The 26,743-nt window shown below is 39.4% G+C and overlaps 1 protein-coding gene across 1 annotated transcript in view; it reads left to right on the forward strand.

The window, feature by feature from the left end:
• PITPNC1 (phosphatidylinositol transfer protein cytoplasmic 1) overlaps nucleotides 1-26,743 on the forward strand; it is a 197,738-nt gene that overhangs the window by 811 nt on the left and 170,184 nt on the right. The window contains 2 exon segments of the mRNA XM_077834431.1: nucleotides 3,770-3,862; nucleotides 7,239-7,336. Of these exon segments, the coding sequence (XP_077690557.1) occupies nucleotides 3,770-3,862; nucleotides 7,239-7,336 (191 nt within the window).

Consider the following 26,743-nt stretch of genomic DNA (forward strand, 5'->3'; position numbering starts at 1 on the left):
GCTTTAATCACTGGTTACAATAATGTTCCAAAGAGACACACACTGAACCCACAAAACAGTATCATGCTGAATGGTACCTGAATGTAAAGGTACCGTTTTATTCTGTGGGATCACTCTGGTGTAACATCAGGTCCCAAGTGAAGGTACCATCTCACCATGGCACAATGATTCTTGAACACTGTGCTGTTATGATATAGCGGGATGCTGGTACTTGAGTGTGCTGTCAAGTTTGCCATGGTCTCATCACTAAGGTGGCATGTCCATGTAATGATGCTTTGACATTGCTGTATGGCAGCATGTTTCAACGTGATAATGCTTTCATGCAGTGATGCTCAAAATGAGGCTCATGAAGTGGCTCTTTTTGTTCCTCATGTAGCTCTTTGCAGCACGTGATATTAAAACGCTGTGTGATTTGATTATTAACCAATCAGGATGCTTTTACTATGTTATTAAGAAGTTGTAGATAATAAAATAATAATAGTTGGTCAGTCATTTTGCCGTGAAAATAATATAAATCAACTAAATATTTTCCCTGTCCTACTGTTTAAATATGAATACATTGTACTATAGTAAATGACACGATGAATTCACACTACTGTGGCTCTTTTGGGTAATATTGATCGCTAATTTCGCTCCTGAACCACTGAGGTCTGAGTGTCACTGCTTTCATACAACGTGACCACAAAAGGCAATATCTTTGATGAGATGTGATGATGTTTTAACAGGGCAAGTTGCATCCCAGCCTTTATTAATGCAACATAAATCATACTGTAAAGTGGCATGTTGATCTAACACAATGACTGTTTAATGCAAGACATTGTTGTGCAGTCTAGTGTCACTTAATCCAGTAACGTTGCATTATATGGTAATGAGATGATGTTTCAGAGCACTGGGATAAAGTTTTTATGAGGTGTGGTAGCATTGTAATGTTCTGGCATTTTGTAGTGGCATTGTACATTGTAATGGCATTTTGATGCAACACATTGCACTACATCATACTAACACTGGAACATTTTGATGCGGCATTTTCACATATGGTGATAGGATGCCATCACATTGTTTTGCAATGTTCCAAAACAAGTTTCCATTGTAAATGTTGTGTTGTCATACTCTGATCCAGTAGAGAAACTCTCAGAATGTGAAGTGTGGGGGCAAAAAACAGAGAAAGAGCCTGAGTTAGACAGTTCCTCATGATTTTGAGTCTTTATTAAGTAGTCCAGGAACAAATAACAATGAAAAAGTCGATGACTATGCAAAATAATTATCTTTATTATAAATCAAGGACAACATTTAGCTGAAAGATACTCTATGCCACATGTGTGATAAGCTGATAATAAAGGGAAACTTGTATTCTTTTCCAATCCTTTGTGACATAAAGCCAGATTTTTATCTCACTTACACTGATGTAAATCCAGAGTCACTCCATTGATTTAATGTGAGTTAATTCAGAATAACACCATTGTATCTTGAGATCAGAATCTGACCCATGCTGTCTTGATAGAAATGTAAATTCATATATTATAAAGCTAAAAGGGACACTGTGACCATCTAGTCTGACTCCCTGCATAACACAGGCCATAGGACTTCCCTGAATTAATTCCTGTTTGAACTAGAGTATTCATTTTATAAAACAAAACAAAAAAATCCAAGTTTGATTTAAAAATTTCCAGTAATGGAGAATCCACTACAATCCTTGATAAATTGTTCCAATGGTTACTTACCCTCACTCTTAAAAAGTTGTGCCTTATTTCTAGTGTCAATTTGTCAAGCTTAAATTTTCATCTATTGGATAATATTATACCTTTGTCTGCTAGATTAAAAATCCCTCTATTATAAAATTTCTGCTTCCCATATAGGAGGCTATAGCCTGTGATTAAGCTATGCCTTAACCTTTTCTTTGTTAAACTAAACAGATTTGAGCTTCTTGAGTCTTTCACTATAATGGCATGTTTTCCAATCCTTTAAGCTTTCTCATCTCTCTTCACTGAACCCTCTCCAATTTATCAACATCTGTCTTCAACTGTGGACACCTCTACTGAACACAGCCTCGTATGCTCTTAAATAAACAGCTATGTTAACTTCAACTCCATCAAAACAAAAGTAGTGATTGACAGTGATTTTAACTAATTCCACAATTTTTATTTATTTATTTATTTTTATTTGAACTGGTAACCCCAAGTATCTTGAAGCACCAGCACTCTCCATAGATTTCAGAGTAGCAGCCATGTTAGTTTATATTCGCAAAAAGAAAAGGAGTACTTGTGGCACCTTAGAGACTAACAAATTTATTTGAGCATAAGCTTTCGTGAGCTACAACTCACTTCATTGGATGCATTCAGTGGAAAATACAGTGGGGAGATTTATATACACAGAGAACATGAAACGATGGGTGTTACCATACACACTGTAACGAGAGTGATCACTTACGATGAGCTAATACCAGTGTGCGGGGGGGGGGAGGAACCTTTTGTAGTGGTAATCAAGGTGGGCCATTTCCAGCAGTTGAAGAGAACCTCTGAGGAACGGGGAGGGGGGAAATAAACATTGGTAAATAGTTTTACTTTGTGTAATGACCCATCCACCACCCCCCCCCGCCCCCGCTCTCCTGCTGGTATTAGCTCATCTTAAGTGATCACTCTCCTTACAGTGTGTATGGTAACACCCATCGTTTCATGTTCTCTGTGTATATAAATCTCCCCACTATATTTTCCACTGAATGCATCTGATGAAGTGAGCTGTAGCTCACGAAAGCTTATGCTCAAATAAATGTGTTAGTCTCTAAGGTGCCAAAAGTACTCCTTTTCTTTTTACTCCATAGAGATGCTTTCCACAGGAGAAAAAAACACAAATTTGGTGTTTGTAATGGTGTTCAATGCTTTAAACACAAGTTTTTAGGGATAATGTGACATCATGTTTCCCTTTTAATTATTCCATTCCCCTGCCTTCCTGTCAGACAGGTGCTTTAGCACATTCCCCCCCCCCGCCCAGATTTTACGGAAGGATAAGGATTAAAGGGGAACAGGAGTACCAAAAGTTGCAAATGTTTGAAAACACATTTTTAAATTTAATCATTATCTTAGGCTATGTCTACTAGAGAGTTTATAATGGCACAGGTGTACTGATGCAGCTGTGCCGCTATAAGATCTCTTGTGTAGCTGCTCTATGCTGACAGGAGAGAGCTCTCCCGTCGACATGATTAATCTGCCCTCAATGAGTGGTAGATGAGTAGCTATATTGGCTGGAGAAGCTCTCCCGCAGACATAGCGTTGTGCACTCAAGTGCATATGATAGCATAATTTATGTCACTCATCATGGGGGTGGAATATTCAAACCCCTGAGTGACATAGGTTTAGCCAATACAAGTGGTTGTGTGGACATTGCCTTAGACTCAATAAATAGTGAGAGAGAGCTTTCAGGGAACGAAGGGCCTCATCCAAAGCTAATTAAGTCAATGGAACAGCTCCTGTTGACTTCAGGGGCTTTGAATCAGGCCCTAAAGGGAAGAGGGGAGAAAATTAATTCCTACCGGCACTATCTTCCTCTAGCATTTGAGGAAGATATCCTACAACACCTGAAATCAGGAGATCAGAGGATGCAGCTTTTGTCTCCAAATTTGACTTCCTGCATGGATCCAGCAGGCTAGTCCCTTAATTCAGTAGTCATTAAACAATAAAATATGTGAAAAGATGGTTTGACTTTTATTGTTAGTTCCATAAGTCCCAGCTGTGTTTGTTGTTCAGCAGATTTAACCAATATATTTTTTTCCTAGAACAAAAATGGAAAATTAGTTATGAGGATAAGAAGTTCTTCATTTATCACCCACAGCATGCTGTATTTTGGGATGTGGTTGGTGAACTTAGAGGTAGGTCTAAGTGATATATTTTGACACCCTGCAAAAAATAAGGGACCAGATTCAGGCAGACGCTGCTTCCCAGAAATCCCTGCCCAGCTTCAGATGGAAGGTTTCTCTGCTATTCTGCCCCTACAACATGTTTGGAAAGGCCACTTTACAGGCCGGCAGAGACAGTAGCATTAGAGATGTGTTCTGGGGTGGGGCTAGTGGTCAGTAGGTGTGATCTTTGTGTTTATGTGTAAACATCACATGATCTGGAAATAGTCCTGGCAAAAAGATCTGTTGCTGGCACTGAGCTGAGCTTGAGGCCTCTGCTGTCCAGAATACAGGTGTACATTAATGCTACATTTGCTGTGTGCCTGTGTTGGGGACCGCTTCACATAGTTTTTGAATTTGGCCTACTAAATTGTGAGAATGTGTTTCGCTATGGTGTATTAAATGGGACTATAATGTTTGGTTGGTTTGTGGTGGAAGGTAGTAAATTAATTTAGGGCTTGATCCTAAGGTCATTGAAATCAATGATAAAACTCCCATTGACTGTAGTGGTGTAAGATCAGGGCTTTATGCAGGAAAGTTCAGCTGAGAAACAGCATGTGATTCTCCATGGGAAACCAATTTTAACCTAATTTTCCAGCTGGGTCTGAGACACAAAATGTTTAGGACTTAATTCTGCTCCAATTGACACCAAGAACAGAACGCCGATTAACTTCAAAAGGGGTAGGATGTAACCCTAGATTTAAGATTACGTAGTGAGTCTCTTCTAAATTAGAGGTGATGTCCCAGGTACTGTCTCCCTGATCACTGCTCTACATGCAGTCTTCCTTTGGTTGTTTTGTGTCACATTATGTTTTTCTTTCTGGCATTCTGCAACTTTATAATGCATTTATTTTTATATGATTGGATCCTTTAAACCTATCACTCCGACCCCTCATCCACTGGGCAATAGGGTTCAGAGTTTGCAGGACTGAGCTCTTACTTACTTACTTACTGAAACTTGAAATTGGATGATATGTCTTTGGAACAATCTTCCCTGGGTGTACAAAACCAAAGATATAAATCATGACTACAGCTTGATATTTGCAGATGGCTGTTACCAGGTTTGACAAAGCAGACTCATTTGATATGGAGGAAATGCAGTGCGTTGTTCATATGTTTAAGCTGAGAATCCAAAGTACTGAGAGACACAACTCTTATGTAAAATTCTTAGATCCTTGATTCTCCATTGCCTTATGTAGTTATTTACAACTGTGCAAAGGGAGGGCAAAGTGGATGTATAACTCTATCATCAATGCAAGCTAATAAAGAAGTGTTTTGTTTGCTCCAGTAGATGGCACTATGTTCCCCTTGGGCTAAGTTTACCTATAGGTTCAATGCCAAAAAGGAACTGAGATTTTTCACTCTCTCATATTATGGCATACCTATTTCATTTTAGATCAAAATTTATATCCATCCCTAAAAACCTGGTGTTGCAACACTTTTTTAAATAGTGTAAATTATTTACAGTAAAATGCAGAATTGCAGAAATATTACACTACTATTTACCACTTATGTGGCACTTTATATTTTCAAATTATTCTCACAGATCCTATTTTATGGGTGGGGAAACGGAGGTACAGAATTTAAGGCCACATAATAATTCAGCTTCACAGCCAGCATTAGAATTCAAGAGATTCTTGTGCACACTAACATTACTGTTAATATTAACATATTAATTACTATATTAACGTTAGCTTTACACCCTTAAATGTCACTGAAAAACATTTTAAAAAAACAGGCAAATTAAAGGCTTAACCAGCTGATTGCTGCTTCCCAAGCAATGGAAAAATTTGCCTATTAAAATGGGATCTGCTATTATGGCTAAAGTAGCAATGAGGCACGTGTTTTCACTGACGTTGCAGTGCCACTGTTTTAAGTTAGATGACTGACGTGAAAAACAGTTTTAGCCAAGTTGCAGAGCCTGCACACATACAATGAAGGAGTAACCAAAAGGGAAGTGGGTGAGGTTATTACATCCTGTGTTTATTATATCTCCTTTGTGCTCATTGCACCAATTCCTGAAGGCCATCTTGTAGTTTCTTTGATAATAATAGGTCTTGCAAACCATCGCTCAGCAAAGGCAAGGCTGGGCAGTCTCAGTGACGTCAGGATCTTATGTCTGAAAAGTGTTTTGAAGGGTTAAAAAGTGCTAAGAAAAGGAAAAATGGAATAATTCCATATTTCCGTAACAATACAATGTAAAGCATAGGAGTTAGAGATTGAACAGATCTTTTAGATAATCATGACTCTTTCCCTGCCAGTGCAGGACTCTACTTACAGGACATTTTTCCGTGTTTTGTACAGTCTTATTTTTAAATATGACAAGCAAAGGGATTTCCTTCACTCCCCTTGGGAGATAGCTCCACAGCCTAAATAACTTTTGCTGATGGGAAGTTCCTCCCAATTTCCCAAATTTCAGTTTCATCCCACTACTCCTAGTTACGCATTCTTATATGACCCAAAATGATTGTGCAATAAAATAAAACCAATTGTGCCTTTGGATTTCATTTCTCTCTGCTGTCCACTTGCAAGCTTCCTTCACTTTGCTTGCTGGCTGCTGGCACTCTCGGAGAGACATGCTGTTTTGTTTAAATCCTCCACATTCTTTGCTGTGCCATTTCCCCATTGGCCGGATGGGGCCATCCTTCCTGCTGTGGCTGCTGATGTCAGATATACACTCAGACCCAAGCTGAGGCTGCTGCTGCAGAGACTCCTCAGTTCTGCTAGCTACAACTCACACACACGGAGCTGTGGTGGGGGAAACCCAAGCCCCAGGAAGGATCAAAGGTGTGTGTGTGGGGAAATATCAGGCAGCAGATCCAGTCTCTCCCCCACAGTGCAGAACTAGTGCGTGCATAATAGCAGCTGTAATACGGAGAGGAAGAGGGAGCCGTGTTTATCAGCCTGGAAAGGAAACGTTGTAAAGCCTTTGTCCTGGAAGTAAGCATCTCATCCTTGCTGCTGCCACTGCTCCAATATACTGCTGCTGGTGACATTAATATTTGAGGCTTGTTGTTTTGGGGTTTGTTTGTTTTTGATTGCTCCAGGCATGTCTTGATATAGCTGAAAAGGAACTGTCATTTTAATACATTTCCAACGGATGTCTTTGACTTTAAAGATCTCATTTGATGTTTGAGACTTCTTTGTGTGTATGTATGTGTGGGAAATTCACATGATCTCAGTTTGAAGGAGGAAGAACTGGAAGAAAGGAGCAGTTGTATTGGTTTTTCTTCTTGCTGGGTCATCCCTCCTAGATGGTAGTGTTGGGGTCTTTTGAGCACATTGTCAAGTACACACTCAACCAGGGGTTTGATTCATTTTTCTGTGGTTTTGTTTTTGCCGTGATCAGAGTGCAGAAATAACCACTCTTCTCCAGCTTTGCTGGTTTGCAGCAGAAATATGCTCTTGAAGGAGTACCGGATCTGTATGCCTTTGACAGTTGAAGAGGTAGGTGCATTCACTAATAATGCTTATAGTGCATTAGGTTATTTGTCCTTTTCCCCCCTGAATGATGGCTCAAAGGGAGGTTAGAAAAAATTAGTTATTTTGTGTTTATTGTACTGTCATTTTTCTTTGTACAATGAACTCTTTCCTGTTGTGATTGGTGTAGAGAAGCATATTTCCATTGCAAAATAAGGAAATCTTATGTAAGTGAAAGTAAGTGTAATGAATTCACTGTCATCAAAGTATTAGTTGTAATAATTTAGAAATCAAATTTTTTGAAAGGGTTGATGTGTGTTGAGATCTAGAATCTGATAAAGCATTTGTCCAATAAACCCAACTTCTAAATACATGAAAACCTTCCTTCTTTAGACTTAAAGATCTCCCTTACATCATTGTTAATAAAAATGGCCTTAAACTTAATGATTGTAGTGTGTAGATCTCTGATAAAACGATTAATCAATACGCTTTTAGTATTGGAAAAAAGTATTTTAAAGTCATGTTGCTTTCTATCAATCAGACTAAATTCTCTGGGTTATGGACATTATATTTTTATGTGCCTGCAAAGTATCATGCACATTTATGGCCATCTATACATATCAAAATATGTATATGTAATAGATTACTTAGACATATATACATAGATGTATAGTGAGTGTGTGTTTGTAAGTGTAATAAATACCTAGACATCTAAAGGCCTGCTAATTCATACATATGTGAGTATGATGGTGATGGAGCTTTCTTGTTGCACAATGCCACACACAAATAAAAGGATTAGATGCTGCTTTATCAGTTCTTTATGTTGCTGTGGTGGACACTAAAAGAAGAGAGGAGTTACTGTTTTGAAAGTATGACAAACATCAATCCCTTGTCAAACAGCCCTAGACATTTGACGGTGCCTCTTCAGGTCAATCAAAAACTGAACGTGCATCACATATTTCTTTTGCAAACACCCACACTCAGAAAAGTTTCTTTTTTTTCTACTTTTGCTTTTGTCAATGTGGCAGATCATTTGGTTTCTAAGACCTTTCTGGGCCACCGGAGGGCGCTTTGAATACATTTCTTTTACTGCCGGCTTTCCTTCCCCCATCCCACTCTCTCCTTGGTGCAGAAATGTATATAAAGGCAGTGGGAATACTAATATTATAGTGATTTTATTGCAGTTAATTTGTATCACATAGTTTAAATATAGCACTGCATTGTCTTTACATATCTGGAAATCTGCTAGACTTCAGTGATGTGTAATGTTTGTGCTTTTGGTATTTATGTAGTAAAATGTACCGACAATAGCACAATTGTAGCTAGTCCTGCATTTCTTGCACTCTACAAACTCCCACTCCAGTCAATGGGAACTTGGGGTCGTCTAGGAATGTAGGATTTAGCCCGAAAAGATAATACCTCTTCGGTATCTGAATGCAGTAGTTGACTGTTAAATATTATTACATACAAAGGGTCCCCAAAAGGTATTGTAAGCATTCCAGGTTAAAATATAAAAGATGGTCACAAAATCCATTTACTTTACAGATCAAAGTATCCATTATGTTATTTGTTTAAATGACTACTTTCAGATTAATATTTTGCTACCCATTATGGATAATTTTTCCCCCCAGTGTATAGTGTGGAGTCCCTGTTGTCATGTCAGTAAGCACACTTGGGGATATTCCTATGGATCTACTTAATTGGAAAATTAAAGTAATATTTTTAAACTGCTGAATTTCAGATTTGGTTTTGTGATAGGGGTCCAGTCCTGCGCCCGTAGAAATTAGTGGCCAAACTGACTTCTGTGGGACCAGGATCATCAGAAAGCCATATGTATATGTTCCAAGGTAATAATTCTCCTGTTCTCACGTATGTGTGTTAGCTGCAACAATTGTTTCAAAGAAGAAATTGATAGAATAAGCTGTCATGTTGTACTGTAGCTCTTAACTTGTTCAATCTGTTATTTTATTGGAAGAAGCAGTTTGTCAAAGCCAAACTTCTTTGAACTCAAGCTGCCCTCAAACGATCACAGTGAATTAATAGCAGTTAGTTATGTGTTCAAAAAGGAAACAAGTTCCTTTTCCTTTTAAAAATTAATGTTACATAGCATTCTAGGGTGGAGAGAAAATCAAAACCCCTGATACAGCACGTAGCACAAAGGGGTCCTGGTCCATAAGTAAGGCTCCTTGGCACTATGGTAATACAAATAAATAATATAATAAATATAAGGATGCATCACATTCTGTACAGGGAGACTCAGGTGAGCAAGATTAGGTTGAAAATCTTTTGTCCTGTATGATATGCACAGAATTATTTAGGATGCCCACTCTTGCTGCAGATTGTTCTCTGGTGTTAAATCATCCATTATTCCAACTGAGAACCACAGCTGAGAGAGGTCAGTGACAGAGAAGGGAGATGGGTATGATCTATAGTATTTCACTTGTTAATTACACAATGAACTGGAGTAAAGTTGTGAAATTAACAATCGGTCATATTTTGGGGTTCTGTAATATCACTTATGTACTAAAAGAAAATACACAGTGATATATTCAAAATAATTATCTTACTTTAATTCACTGTTTACCATTTCCAACCATCTCTGAACAGTGTAAATACCTTACTTTATAAGAACATAAGAATGGCCATATTGCGTCAGTCCAATGGTCTAGCCCAATATCCTGTCTTCCATCAGTGGCCACTGACAGATGATTCAGAGGGAATGAACAGAACAGGGCAATGTATTGAGTGATCCATCCCCTGTCGTCCAGTCCCAGCTTCTAGCAGTCAGAGGTTTACGGACACTCAGAGCATGGGGTTACATCCCTGAGGATCTTGTCTAATAGCCATTGATGGATCTATCCACCATGAATTTATCTAATTCTTTTTTGAACCCAATTATAGTTTTGGCCTTCACAACATTTGTTGTGTGAAGAAGTACTTCCTTATGTTTGTTTTAAATCTACTGCCTATTAATTTCATTGGGTGACCCCTAGTTCTTGTGTTATGTGAAGAGGTAAATAACATTTCCTTACTCACTTTCTCCATATCATCATGACTTCTATCAAATCTCCCCCACTCCCTATCATCTCTTTTCCAAGCTGAACAGTCCCAGTCTTTTAAATCTTTCCTCATATGGTTGAAATAAGTTGAAATGAGAGTTTAGTTGTACGCACTAATGTAATATTACCATTGTCCATATACATTACTGACAGCGTGTCTACTTCCAAACTGATGCATTGTGGATAGCGGCGCTCATCTTCTGAAAGCTAAGAAACATTTTGGAGCTAGATACAGAGAGGTCTAACTGCCTCCTGCAACCTGTTTATTGACCTCAAATCCTGTGGGATTCAGTGGGAATTGAGGGTGTGCAAAACCTTGCAGGATTAGGATGTTAGTAACTAGTTGAAAAATGCAGCATTTCTTTCTTACACAAGAGCTTGGATTTCTTTCCTATTCTGTATAGGTTCTTATACCTCTCTCATTACCGAAATATCTGAGCACTATCCTGTAGCGTATTATGCAATGTGACTGACATCTTTCATGTATTCATTCTCATATCCTCTCCCTAGGAAGAGAAGTGTGTGCAGTGGAGTGTCTTGTTTTGTTAGCGCTTTGTTTTGTTTTGTGCCCCTTTCCTTATTAAGAATCCTATTGCACTGTTCCTTCCCCCATTTGAAAGTTCTGGCTATGAGCCTATGGACTTTATACATGAAATCATGAAATGCTCTGTCTCCAAAGAGACTTTTCCATGGCTGTTGTTTCGTTTTGAGTTGATTTTTTTTAGTACTGATCTACGAATTATTCATGCATAAAACTCTCACATAACATGAATGAAAAAGAAGAATCCTTCCTTACTCTTCAGTGTTGTGTTGGGGTTCCCCTGAGACCTTTTCCACTCAGTTCGACTCCAGTCTCGGTACTCAGTTGCCTTTATTTGTCATACGGCAAAGCTACACTGAGTAGATCAAACTCAAGCATAGGAGGTGGGTATAAGGCATACCGTACATCCAGATACACAGCAAACCTCTTCCTTTATATAGATTTACACATTGTATTGCATTGACTATACCATTGCATTACATGTTTTGAAATAGGCTTGGTTACTTTGTAGGAACCAATCCCTGTACAACATGCTTTGTCCAGGCACTGTCCATGCACAACTTACTTTTCACCTCGTCTTTACATTCCCAGTTTATCTTCTCCATTGTAAATGGTTCCCCCTGGCTGTAGCTAGTACAGACATTTTGTTTCCAGCCTGCTGATCCATTTACCTTCCTAATCCTGGCTCCCAAAAAATAAAGCCTTACCTATGGCAATTACTCGTGTCAAGCCAGGCCTACATGTTGTATTGTGGTGATCTCCAAAAAGTGAATAATTCCATAACCATATGTATGGAAATACCCAGGCACAATAGGTAAATTAAGGGCCGGGTTTTATCCATATTATGTAAGCAATTTAATCCAAATTGCTTAGGGTGAGATTTTAAAAAATGGCTTCTACATTTGTGTGCATAATTTTGTAAATAAATATAATTTGTGTGTAAAAATGGAATTCTGTGTTTAAATCAAGTAGTTAAATGTCTGCCTGATTTGTCCAGAAGTAAATCTGCACAGACAAATGCAGCAGCTATTTCAATGCTCCTTTGATCATTAGGTCCTGGATATTATTTCAAGGGAAAATGTCATTTACACTCAAAAATTGATACATCTCAAAATAACAGGGCAGTGCTAATTTCAGGTTTAGACCTTTTGTATCAGATGTGCTGGGGCCAACTGCTGTTGTCCTTTAAAAGGCAAATCTTCCATTGAAGCGACCAGCAGTTCCACCAAAGTATAGAATGTAAGAGAGAGCCCCTGAAATTTTATTTTGGAGTCTGAGCCACCAAGCAAGAATCCTGTCCCATATCTAGGTCCTTATGAAGACACGTATTCTAGAAGGGTTCTGCCATACATAGTAGCTTCTCCATAACTACTCCAGCTTGTCTACTTAGGACAGTCAATTGCGTATTGATGCCATTGAAGATTAATGCCCTGGTTCAAAGCAGGTAATGTCAGTGGGAGTTTTTTCTGTACATCTGTAGCATTAGTTCCTTAGTATTTCTTAGCAATTAAAACATGCCCAAGGATACAATTTAATATTGGTTAATATTGCCATTAACTGAAATATTACCAAGTATATATTTTGCCCTAAGGTCCAGATTATCCCTGGCTTTTGTGCAAGGATACAAGGTAAAGTCCAGGGAAGAGAAGTACATCTTTGCATATTTGCTCTGTATACCACAAAGCTCAGTCTTTCACTGAGCTCTTGCTAGGATATTGTGGCTCCATGCCATCCTCCTCCACCTTTAAGGCTGTCGCTAAATGTCACAGTCAAGTCATTACAGGGTATGTCCACACTGCAATTAAACACCTGTGGCTGACCTTTGTCAGCTGACACAGACTGGGGCTGTAAAATTGCAGTTTAGATGTTTGGGCTTGGGCTGAAGCCTGGGCTCTGGGACCCTCCCCCTTGTGGTGTCCCAGAATTTGGGCTCCTGCCTGAGCCCAAATGTCTAAACTGCAGTTTTACAGCCCCACAGCCCAAGCCTGAGTCAGCTGACAAGGGCCAACAACAGGTGTTTAATTGAAGACATAGCCACAGAGAGAACTGCGTGTCAGTTGCCATGAGTCTAGAATTGTTTTCAAATATTACATTGGAAACTGTCTAATTACCTAAGTAATAGTCTGGGAAATGTCCTGTTGACTGCTTTCCCAGGATAAACACAACTACAGGCAAGACTTTCCAAATTTAACCAAAATATAAATGATGTCTGACTAGCCCTCATAATGCAATTGCCCACCACATGCTAATTCTGTCATCCTGGTTCCTCATCTTGTTGTACTTGCATGAGGAATTCAAAACCAGTCCCTCTGTTGACAGTCTTAAACCGTGCAAATTACAAAAGTAGTTTCTTTTCAATAGTACATAAGGAATCTAAAGTCTCATGAAGTAATTGTTTTGAACATATTTCCAATCTTCAAACCAGGCTGCAATTAACAAATCATTCCAGCTCTCAGTTTTCTTTCCCATTACATTTTAATTTGTTCATTTTAACAAATAGGAATGTTTATATTACATCATATGAGAAAACACTACAAGATCCTACATAATTTTTTAAAGTACCAAAGTCACTCAGAAAACTGTTGCTAAACAGCTGAAGTGTTCTGCCTGAAGATATTAAAAAGATTCAGAAAGGTTTGTGCTCCATACCAGATCATAATTCCTGTCTTTTTTCTGTGTAGAAAATATCTTGTGACTTTAATACCTTCCAGTTAAATTATCTGAAAATGTTGAGCAAACTGTACAGTATGGTGTGTGTGTGTGTGTGTGTCAATGTGCATATTGTGACGAGCAAGGGCAACAGGTAAAGCCTTGGATCTCTGTAATAATTCTCTGAGCGATGTCTGGGGAGAGATTGCTCTGTAGGGAAATGGGAGCCAGCAACCATTTCCTTCCAGTTTGGAAGACTGAGTTATTAATTGTATAAAATTATATTAGAAAAATATGAAGTCATATCTCACCAACTTTTTGAAGCCAAATGCAAAACAAAGTGAGTCATCCTCAGTATTTTCCAGAGAATGGGCTGACTATCACCATTTCTCTTAGTTCTAGAGTTGGTATATGGGACCAGATCTTAAACTTCTTATTCTGAAGAAACTCCCAGTGAATAAAATAGCACAAATTCTTCTTTTATTTATTCTGGTGCCAATCAAGAGTATCTCCACTGAAGTCAGTGGACTTATTCCCAATTTACACTGGAATAAATAAGAGCTGAATTTGGCCCTTGTAAAGTATTTAGGAGCAGCCTCATAGTCACATATCAAACAAGCATAAACTGTCAAGACACTCTCAAATACAGACTGAATTATTTGTAAGTTTTAGTGAGTCAGGATTTTAGAGCTTCCAAATGGGAGTAATCATGAAAAGTGTCTGTCATGTTTCCAGACATCAAGTATTAGAGGTTTTCCCCCCAATATGGACTGTTTACATAAAAATATTTGAACAACCAGTTTTGTTTGGTGACAACCTATATTTGCATTCTAAGGAGCTTATGGACATCTAACCCTGAACAGCAGGCCCACCGATATGGGTGGCCAAAGGGGCAATTGCCCAGGGGCCCGGGCAATTTAAAAGTGCCCGGGGGCCGCCGCTGCCGGCAGTGCAGTGGGGCTAAGGCAGGCTTCCTGCCCAACCCTTGCTCCGCAACGCTCCTGGAAGTGGCCGGCACATCCCTGTGGCCCCTGGGGAGGGGGTCTCCATGCACTGCCCCCACTCTGAGTGCCAACTCCACAGTTCCTATTGGTTGGGAACTGCGGCCAAAGGGAGCTGTGGAGGCGGTGCCTGTGGGCAGCGGTGTGCAGAGACCCTGTGGGCTCCCCGCCTAGGAGCCGCTGCCAGAGCAGCTTTCTGGTTGCTTTTGGGAGCTACCCAAGGTAAGCGCTGACCCCATGACCCCCTCCTGCATCCTAACCCCCTGCCCCAATTTAGAACACACATCCCGCACCAAACTCCCTCCCAGAGCCCACACCCCCTCCTGCACCCAAACCACCTCCCGTACCCAAACTCCCTCCCAGAGCCCACACCTCACAACCCCTCCCGCACCCAAACTCCCTACTGGAGCCTGCACCCCATACCCCCTCCCATACCCCAACCTCCTGCCCCAGCCTGGTGAAAGTGAGTGAGGGTGGGGGAGAGTGAGCGATGGAGGGAGGGGGGATGGAGTGAGCAGGGGGTGGGGCCTTTGAGAAGGGGTGGGAGTGGGGCAGGGCAAGGGTCTTTGGGTTTGCGCGATTAAACAGTTGGCAACCCTACCAGACGGGCATGTGGAAGCTCTGGCCGTGCTGGAAGAGCGTGCCCAGCAGTGCAGCCAGCAGCTCGTTGGGCACCACCCAGTGCAGGCGCAGCACTGCCCAAATGTCAGGCGGACCGTGTCCGTGGCTTGTGCATGCTTGGGTGCCCATTGACTATTCTGCCCTGTGGCCTGGAATTGCTGTGAGTGGGCCTGCGGAAGAGATTTCCTAGCCTGCTGATTGCTCTATGCACAAAGAGCAGGTTTTTTTAGCATGTCAGATGGAGAGATTTAAGGCTGTCTGAAACTATTTGGGGATGTGTTTGTATGCACAGAGAAGTAGCTGACAGTACTTACGTATCTGCATAATTATTTGCTGGATTGGGAACTTTTGCTCCAGTGGCTTCTATTACATGATCTTTCTAAGGGAAAATCTCTGTTATGGTAGTGAAGTACTGTATAGAAGGACACTGTCTTTTTCTCTAAACTACAATCACCCACCAGGGGGCAATACTGTAATCATTACTAATGAATAAAATAATCAATAATTGTTTAGTCTTTTTTTCAAATATAACCCATGCATATGTTTTCAAAGAGATGTAATTAAATGGGACATTTGAATGGATAGCAACAAGTTGTTTGTAAGCAAGAGTAGGGCACATAGACATTAGATACATGTCAGATTAGGTTCATTTTTAATGACTTGTAACTCAAAAGCAGTCTGACCACATTCTTATCCTACACGGTGAGACTGGCAGTTTTCATACCAAGTTATAAGGGGTAGAAATCAAATATAATGAAGCCTGACTGAAGCCTTAGCTATGCAGAGACTATCATGTTTCCATTATCTTATTGTGATTTCCTCAAAGGATCTTGCAGCAGTTTTCAAATTGAAATGGGAAGAGATTTGTTCATCATCATTGCTCAACAGAACCTGGCTCACAATCTTTTATCTTCTTTCTGCAGATTAATCTGTTGAAGCACTGACGTGCTTGGCAGAAATGAATTAATGGCTAATTACTGATCTACACACTCTCCAGGCCTCCACTTTATACATCTTTTTTACTCTCCAAAAGAAAGCATTGTAAAAGACTCACGTGGACAAGCAGATCTGATCTGATATCTCATGGTCAGTCTTATCTGCTTACATCAAAAAGCCTTCATTAGAACATGACCTCAGATTGACCTTGAAGATGACAAGCTAGGGAGAACAGTTGTAACCATATAATAGCTAAAGCATGTGAAGCTATTACTATATAGGTCCTGCAAAGAGCCCGAAATAAATTGACTTCTAGTAATAACTATAGATGTTTTTGTTTTATTTTTATTTATAGTCTAGTAGTTTAGAAGAAATGGTTGGAAGCCAGGAGGGATGTGTTTTAAAGGGGGAAGAGAATGACTGGCCTGCTTTACACTTGAGCTTTCTATAGCCTCACTCAAGCCACCTGTGAACTGGAGAAAAGTGGAACAGATGTCAGATCTGAGTTGAACTCTTCTGCAAATAGATCAAAGATCAAAAATAATTCTTCTCTTCACTTCAGACCCATTTCATACTTCAACCCAATACTGTAAAAGAAAACAAAAGTGTTATTGGAAGATTCTGTGATGATTAATTGAAAAATGTATTGAGTTAATAAGAACTTGTCAGTGGAAAAGACTAGACGTTAGCTGAGCAGCTCTCCCTATAAACACACACATGTAAATTACAATAAAAATACACTTGGGGTCAATGGAGAACAATGTGTATTTCTTTCAGTGTTGAAGTCCTTTAGCTTTAAAAAGCAAAAAGGTTAACACTTACACTTTTGATTGGAAGGTTTCATCTGACATAATTTAGAGCCCGATCCTGCAGTCCCTACACAGGAAGAGCTGCCAATTAATACTTTGCACTTATAGTATCTTTTATCCAAAGAGCTCTAGAGCACTCAAGAAATTTTGGTTTTCTCAAGAGCTCTGTGAGATAAGTTAGTATTTATTAGACCTATATTACAGATGGGGAAACTAAGGCACAGAGAGGGTAAGGCCTATATTTTCAAAAGTAGCCTCTAACTTTGAGTGCCTTAACTTAAGGGTTTTATCCCCTTAGCCAGATTGTCAGAGGTGCTGAGCACACTCAGTTCCTATCTAAGTTAATGGGAACGGCCAATGACCAACAGCTCTGAAAATCAGGCCACTCTTATTTAGGTTCTAACTATGGATGGCTGTAGATGCCTAACTTTAAGCTCTGAAGTTTGAAAATTTTGGCTTTATAAGTACATTCTCCCTTGCTACAGTCTAACTTCCTTATCTGTTTTTGAGCTGTAATGCTGGAAATGCCCCATTTTTGGATGCATTTTGTCAGACTCTAGATGATAATCTTCTTAATTTAAAAATAAAATATTAGGCAATTATAGCCCTTAAAGTGGAGTAAGATCTTTAAGTTTTTGGAGGGAAAAGATTTCTGCAATAGCCATATGAATAGGTTTGCTCCTGGAGACCCTCCCTGGTAAGCACTCTGGGTGAAGTAACCGACACAGAGAGTCCACCAAAGTACCTTCACCAAGTGTCTTTATTATTGTTTATGCACCAGGTACATCACAATATAGCAGCAGAGCTGTGAAGCCCTTTCCTGCTCCCTGGGTCAGCCTTGTTTTCTTCCCTGGGTTCTCCAGCTGGTAAACTAAATACCTCATTAGCTCATCAGGTTCTGTAGAGCTGTAAGTGATCTCTTCTGTCCTTTCAAATACAATCATGCTTCCTAAATCCCTCCTAGTCTAACTACACCCAGTGCCTGGTCTGATATATAGTGACTAGGGTGCTGGCCTCCAAAGGGCTGAGATAGTTATGTTTGAAAATTAGCACCTCAGCCTGTGTGAGGGAATGTATCCAAGTTGGTCTGGCAGGTTTTAATACAGATAACATCTGTTAGGAATTGTCTTCTCCTTGACAAAATATTCTGCCTAGATGATCAGATAGCCCTATAATCAATGGTTTTGTCATTGACTGATTCATCCAGCATCCTCTGTGTGACTGGTGGACTGACAAACATGTTCCCCAAGCTGTCTTTTTATAGCTGAGTCAGTTGTGGTTGCTGGAATACATGCAGACATTGTAGTTAGCTATTCCATCCTGAATATCTGAACACCTGAAACAAAGATTTAGCTGTCATGCTCGACACTAATATACTGTTGGCATGGGAATTGTTCTGCATATGCATACTGGCTCTTTAGTTACATTCCATGATTTTGGATGAGCATGAACCTTGGCTTTACATCCTTGTGCGTGGAAAAGAAAAACTCGTTTTTTAACTATAAGGAAAAAAAAAAAGCAGTAAGCTATTGTTTGCAATTTCTCTAGCCCTTTGGGCTTCTACTTTCCTGGTTTACACACAACTCAGCAGCATTCACACTGACCAACAATACAGTTTGTAACATTTGCCACCTTGATCTTGACATTGAGCATCCTTCTTATATCAACATAAAAAGTCCTATAGAGCAGAATGTGTCCTCCATTGCAGCTTTTCTGTGATCCAATGGCCCCTTCAATGTAGACTTAAGAAGTCCATATTAGTTATTGCCCTAAAACTGTGAAACTGTTTCCCAGTGATGTACACACTGTTGAGACATATTTTCATCTAATTTACATCAGTGTAAAAATCCTGAGTAGCTTCACTTACTGAGAACAGAATACAGCCCCTTTCATTTGACCACAAATGCAAACCATGATGAACAATTGTCTTTAGCTGAAACTAACAATGCCTACTTAGAGCTAGCCCAGCAGATGGTAAAGGCTGACCATTGTATTGTTTGCTGTATAATGTATTATCGAATTGGTGACACTGGGCCACATCCTCAACCGGTTTAAATCAATGTAGCTTCACTGAACCCAGTGGAGCTATGCTGATTTATACCATGGAATATCTGACCCAGTGTTTTCCAGGATGACAGTGGATCTATTGTTACTGTCAGGATCAAATAAACTATACAGTGTGTGAACTGGCATGTAACTAGATTTAAATTAGGGATTAACTAGTTAGCAGCTGTTGTACCGGGAGGTTATTTTCAAAGGTATCATATTCTGTATGATTGCTGAAGCCCAGACATATCACGTGAGAGAATAATGTGGTCTAGGCTCAGAACTATGAGCTAGCAGCTCTTTGCTTCTGATCCTAGCTCTGATGCTGTCTCTCAATCTGGCCTTGGGAAAACCTCTCAATTTCTCTGTGCCTCACTTTTCCCAACTATAGAATGGGAAGAATAATACTTACAATGTCCCTGTGAAGTAGGTAACATTTACTTATCAAAATTTGCAATGGGCAGTTAAGGTGAAAGGTAGGATGCAGATGCTAATTATTATTGTGATTAGGACCATCATCTGATATGAAGTATGTTAAACCTGATTTTTATTTCTTAAATGCTCTTCAGTATTTCAGTATAGATGCAGCTAAGCACCAAAAGACACAAATTTAACTTGGAGCTAAAGTGTCCTCCAGAAAGTTACAAACTCTTACCGCATTTTTATAGATAACAGATTTCACAAATACTGTGTCAAATACTGTCATTTTACTTATCCCCAAATATCTTAAATGCTCAGTCACAGTTTGTTTGGGGGTGGTAGAAAAGCAAAATTCAGTCAGACATATCACCAAAACTTTGAAGAAATACAGCAAACGTTTAAGGCCTGATACAAATCCGATTGAGGCCTGATTCAAATCACTTAAAAGAATCACCATGTACCTTAGTGGGCTTTGGATCACATTTTTAGAGGCAAAGTACACCTAATTTCTACTAGAATAAGATTTTATAGACAGAACTCTTAATCTAACACTAGATTTTATTCCTTTGAGTTGCCTTCTTGTTTAATTTTTCTCCCTGGTTTCAGTTAACAGGTGACTGACCAATTCTGAATTCCCAGAAATGTACAAAAATGTAGTCTTTACCGTTAGAGCATATTCTGAATTTTGCAGGGTATAAAATTATAGGACTGTGGTTTCAATGATTTTCTTAGAAAATCTTTCTCATTTCCTGCAGATTTCTCCTGTGGGATTGTGGCTGAACTTTATTTATTTTATTTGCATTACAGCAGCCTCAAAGTCCTCAATCAGGAAAATTAAAATTCTGTTTCCTTCAAATGTTGGGGTTTTTTCTTTCTTTTCCTTATTCTTGCTAAGATTTTTCTTTCTCTCTGATCTGAAACCCTAACAATTTCCTATTTTGTTGTTGCAGTAGTTGAGCCTTTTGTGGGAATCCTATAGCATTTTACCTAACTTTTAGCACAAGTGGCCCATTTGAGGTAAATGGGACCATTCAAGTGCATAAATGTATGCAGGATTGGGGCCTTAATCTAGCAAGGGGTTCGTACATCTTATCTGCAGAACAATCAAAAGTCTCTAGATGTTTTCCTCTGTTTGTTTTAAGATTGATTTCTCCTCAGTACTGGAATTTGGGAACATTTAGGCCCTATGAAAGTATAGATTGTTTTCTGTACTTAGAAGCAATAATGTAGTAAAGCTGAATGTCTTTTGTTTCATTTCCATCATATTAGTTCTTGGTTTTGTTTCAGCATAGGTTTAATGATATTGCACAACTGATGACCTTGTGTTGTTGACTTTGAATAATTATTTTTCACAATGCATAACAAAATAATTATCTGATAATGCCAGTCCAGTTTAAACCATTTTTTTAGCCAACATTGTACTCAGTTGCCTGATTGACATTCATTTAGTGAAGACCAGTACATACAGGACTCAGCACTGTGTGTGGTTACACCTATTTTGTTTACATTTTTATATCACAATTATTTGGAAGCATAATACTAATCTGAGTTTGAATATGCCACCTTATTTGAAACACTATTACCATGACACAGCACCTGTGAAACAAAACAACATGTTTGCCAGAAATTTTAAAACAACGATAATTGTAGTGTTAAGAATGTTACCTGGTATCATTCTGGGTAACAAACACCTAATCAGATTTTTTTGTTGATAATTTGTGAATACAAATCACTATAAGAACCAGGTATACTTAAAATAATCTCTCTTGTAGTTAGGCACAGTGAATTGTGTGGTGTGGATATATGTAACCTGACTCTTTCTCAAAGACACCTCATCATTTATCTTTAATATTGTACTTGATATTTATACTTATTAAAATCAATGGAACTTTTTTGTCATTGACTTTAATTGGAGCAAGATAAGACCCGCTGTATTAATTTTTCAAGTTAGTTTATTTCCAAGACCTCATGGGCTATACATTGCTATTTATAATTTAACTTTCTCAAGCAGCTACACTGTTTATGTTACCATGGTGTTATATGTCATACTTGGAGATGGATATCAGTGCAAAGTCTATCACTGAAAATAGATACACTCTCCCCAAAATAACAGCTTAACAGGTGGTTACGTTTTTCTGAAGCATAAGACAAGTTCGATACAAGTGAATTACAGTCTGATACCTCTGACCCTGCCTTTTCACTAAGCAATATTAATGTATCCGTGTATTGCTATTTTATCTTTTAGTTTTAAGAAGTGCTGGTAATCTTTCAGTTACAGAAGGACAGAAAGTGCTTGAGCTCAGAATTATTGCAAAGTTGTTGGAGTTGGATTTAGTTCATTCACTGGTGGAATAAAGAACATCAGTGATTTGTGCTGATTTAGTCCAGGGGATGGCAATGGTAAGATTGCTGCCTGTTTTCCTCCACTTGGCGGCAGCTGCCCTAGAAATGCAAGGAAGTGCAAATTTCAACTCATTGCACCAGTAGGGAAGATTCCAAGAAATAACCCTTTCAACCAAGTCAAATCCACACTGGCATTTGTCTAACACTGTTTGAAATTTAGATGTAAAGTAAGTTCACTGCTGGAGAAGAGGCATAGGAAAGAGGAAGTGGCAGGTGGAACAGGACCCCAAAGCCTGGTTTCATCCTACCCCCATGGTATCTCTAACCCACCAAACTGGACAACAGGGCTGCAGAGGTTAATTCATTGTACCGCTCAGAAATAACTCAGAGAGTCATTCAAAACTGGGAGTTAGTTAATTGTAGCTGAGCCTGTTTAGTTTAAAAGGATTGTGCCAAAAGGGAGAGATATGAGAGTTGTGTTTACCAGGAGCTTGGGAAACTGGTGAAACATAGGTGTGTCTGTATGGTTTGTATTTTTTATTTTATTTTAATTTCTGAGTTTACTGCTTGTAAAATGATGTGAAAGAAATGTGCATCCAGAATTTTTTACCAGTTCTGTGTCAGTTTTGGTTAAACTGGAACCCAAGATTTCACAGTTCAGGGCAACTGCACGTGTATTTTCCTTCTGTGGCCCAGCAAGGTCACCTACTTTTAGGCTCCTGGCTCCTTAGTTGTTAACTCTTTTGGGCAGGGCTGGTCCAGACTGCCCAGTTCCCTGCCTTCACTGTGAGTTCCCCAGCAAATCAGACTACCTAAGGAGGCCTGCTTTGCTTTCCCCTCAGAGGCTATAAACAGCATAATTGCTTACAGTTATAAGGTACTGCCCAGCTTTCCTAAGCAAGCAAGTTTATTCTTAAGTTGAAAGCATTACAGAGAAACATATGAAAACAAAAAAAGAACCTATACTCATCTAATACGTTTACCAAAGATCACCCCAACTCCTGCAAGGGCTCTGGTAGGAGTCAGTCCTTCAAACCCCACACGGGTTCTTCTGTGGTTAAAAGTTCATAACATTTTTTTCTCAGAACAAGAACACTCATGAATTTGTGAGTCCCTCCTTTATACAGTTTGGGCCTTTTCATCTTATCCTAATATAACAGGTAATCATCAGCCAAAGGTCCCTTCCTCATGGTGAAGTTTTGAAAGGCTGAGTTCTTGCATAACTGGTGGGGCTGTATTTGCATACACCGTCCCCTAGAGATTTCCTGGAAAACGCACTTAACTTTAAAAGTTCATGCTTGTCTGGAACATTGTTTAAAATAGTCTTTTGACGCTCATAATACTTCCCAAGGTTTCCATTAGTCATGTCTTCCCCTAGAATTGTTACATACAATCCCACAATAATACAGGCCTGTGATAATTAAGCTTAATTCATTAAAGTTTTGTCAAGGATATTGAAGGAAATTGTGATATCTGTCACACAAGTAGCAAAGACCTACCTGGAGAGGGTTTCTGTTCAAACCTTAGCCTCTGCTGGTCTTACTCTTGTCTCCCCCACCCTAATATATGTGCGTGTATGCGCACAGACACACACACATTTCACTACAGAGGACAAAATATTTTTTGTAGATCCTTATCTTCTGCATCCTGACAGATCTCATTCGTTTAATCCCTCATAACAACCGTTCCCTCCTATCTTTTCTTCCTTTTTTTAATGTTTCCTCCTCCCTCCCTATCATTCTCTTCCCCTAACCCAAACACCTTCTCCTTCTGTTCTTCTGAAGTTCTTCCTCTAAGGCCCAACTTGGTCATGTCCTGCCCTGGGCTCCTGCTGAATTCAAGGATCAGGCATCCAGGGTGTATTCCTACAGGCTGCAGTTGCCCTTAGCTCCCATTAAAGTCAGTGAGAGTTTGTTGTGTACACAATAGCTGTGGAGTCAGCCCTTAACAGTGTTTCCACAAACAAATGAAAGGAAGGGTGTAGGCGAGAAGGAAGAAGTAGCTGACCTTTGCTGTGATATCTATAAAACACTTCTTTACTAAAATGAGAACACAAGTCTATTCTAGTGATGGCTGCTATGTTTAGTGGGTGGCGATGTAACATTTTTGCAGATTTCTGGAGCCAGCCCTCAATTCCATTTCATTTGGCACAGCAGTGAAATTTGCAGAAAGTAAGGGTGCCCTGGAGATATTTCTCATATGTTTGTTTTGAGCTACATAGAGTTGGCTTGATCAAAACTAGTAGGGAAAGTATTTGGTACAGCATATAATTATAATATTTGTGGTTTTAAAACATTGTACTGCTCACATCACTGGTTTGGAAACCAGTTTCTTAAATTCATTACTTTAAGAAATGTACAAACATTTAATTGTTGATGTGTGCCTCTACTCAGCCCCTCTTGTGCTGTGAGTTCTGATATTTGAGAAATTACTTTAATTTGATTTAGGAGTAGTTGGCTAGTACCATGAAAAACAGAGTGGGGTTTAACCATGTGGCTATAGGGATCATATGTTAAAATCCTGCATGGTGCTTCAAAAATCTAGGAGTAAAGGTTTTTTATTTCTCAATAGAAGTCTTGCCTGCACAATGACTGCAGAGCCTGGCCATCTATGTGGTGTTAGTGACATCCTCAAGTATGCTGTGTGTGGCAGGAGAACCTTGCAGGCTGTAGTTTGAAAACAGGTCCATATCTGGCTTCCTTCTAGTCATTTAGACAATGGGAGCTCTGCAAGGGCAAAGGGGGGGAATCCCACACTCTCACTCACACGCACACACATGTAGTGTCCCTGGTATCCTGGCTGTGGGCTGTGTAGGAAGGACTGGATAATCTGTGTAGTGACAGATCTTCCAGCCCCATCTTGTCCCCAAAGAGTGCTGAGCATGATAATGAGAGTAAGGATAATATAGTGTACAGGGTTTATGGAATCCCTGAATGTGTTCATGACATCCTGCCTCTTCTAGCATAGCATTGCCACAGCGGTTCAGCCATGGCAAGCAACTTCTATGTCTGCAAAGGAGGAACGGGAGTTTGTTTCAAGTGCCTTCTGTTTCTGGTGATTGGTGTAGCTGTTTTGGAAGTCCAAAGCTTTTGCACTAGTGCAGAGAATGATGAAAGAGAATGAATTTCTGTTGTCCGACCCCAAACATCACGCTTAGGGTGATGTGATTTGTTTGTTTATTTTTGAATCAAACCCCTTTTCCTATTTTTCTCTTTGTTTCATTACCAGTGATGTTCAGACCACAAGACTGCAAATTTAATTACAGATTTTTCAGGCACAGATTAGCTACTATGTGAGATATTAAATCATTCAAACTATCAGTGTTCTCTTTCTCTCCTTGCCAGCAGTGAAGAAACATATTCCAGAGTCTAAATTAGCTGTGTAGGGGCACTCAGAAAAGCCGCTCCACAGGTGAGAAGTCTGGTTGCAGGCTGGCTTGAAAGGCATTTGTAAAATACATTTAAATAAAATGAAACAAAACATAATTAATTGACAGGGTTGTGCATACAGTAAAAATGACACAGTGACTCTTGCACAAGTTCTATATATTATTTTCCTGTTTCAGATGTTTTTAGCTTATGTGCATCTCTCAGGCGTCAGTATATTCCTTCTGCTGGAGTTTTGCCTTAATCAGAGGCAAAGTCAGTCTTTTGGTTTTTGTTTTTTTTTCTTTCATGCAGCTCTAGGATGTAGAATATTGACAGATCTTTGCCACAAGGATAGGTTTGTGTGCATTTGTAGCTTTGCTCCTAAATTTACCTCCAGATTATTTCTCATTGCTCCTCCTCCCCATTCTGCCCCCGCCTTCCCCGAAAAGCAAATATATTGCTATCTTGACATGGACACTTATATTCAGGCATTATCTGTACACAGAAGTTCAACTGAAATTTGTTTTTTAAACTGGTTTTGTTAAACTGGTACAAAAGGCTGTATGGGCCCTTTTATTTTGGGACCAGCTTATTCCTGATTGGATTTAAGCTACAACGAAATTAGCACAGCATTGGTTTAACTAACTCCATTTGAAATATTATGTATTTCATGAAATATTATGTAATTATGAAATATTATGCATTATGTATTATTTGTACTAACACCTTGTGTTAAAGCAGTGTAACTTTATGATGTAGGCAAGACTGAGGGCCAAGCAAGTTGCTAGGGGGGGTTTAAATCTTCTCACAAGGCTGCAGCTACTGCCCTCCTTTTCTTGGGTTGCTGTAAATGGTATACATAGTACCCAGTTCCACAGCCCTTCTGCAGAGGTAACAGTGTCAGAGGCTGGGCTGGCCAGTGAGGTGGGATCCTTTATCTTTCTAAGGTTTCCCATCCTGCTGGTCATTATACATGTGATATTTGATCAACTTTACTGTTACAGCAAAGCTCACACTGTTCCATGGGGCTGCTAACAAACTGCCAAGTAAGGCTAAGTAAGGAGCTGAGCACTAGTTTTGAAATATTCATGCATATTTAATGATAGGAAAGGAAAGAAAATTCAGTATTTTAGCCCCTCCAGATAAGACAAGAATAAGAGTAATTCAGAAAAAGGTAAACAAGTCTGCAAGCCAGCTGGAGTAGGAACTGCAGGATTCTAGCTGACTAGTGTACAGTTGTGGGTCTTATATGTTATGTATCATGTTGTGCACACCTCTCCCTGCAGTGGTGCCTTTGTTTCACTAGTGCTCTGTTTTTAAACACTGGGGAATCCTTTGGTAAAAAGGTGCCATAGACCTGTAAAATATTGTTAGCTTAAGAGCTGCATTGGTGAATCTGAGTACAGCATGTCTAGTTTTTCTCCACTAGAAGAACATTGGCTCCCCTGGAGGTGTGGGATTGGAGAGGACAGTTGTGGTATATATAGAAATAGGGTAGTATCTGTCCTGTACACTGGTGTAAATTGGGGCAAAAATAGGTTTTTCTGAAGGTTCTGAATAGGTCATGGGAGATTCCTCAGAGCAAGATATGTTGAAATGATATTCAGTTCATTGCGAAGTGACTGATGAAATTCATGTATT

The sequence above is a fragment of the Eretmochelys imbricata genome, chromosome 14 (assembly GCF_965152235.1).
Source record: "Eretmochelys imbricata isolate rEreImb1 chromosome 14, rEreImb1.hap1, whole genome shotgun sequence".
Taxonomy (NCBI): Eukaryota; Metazoa; Chordata; order Testudines; family Cheloniidae; genus Eretmochelys; species Eretmochelys imbricata.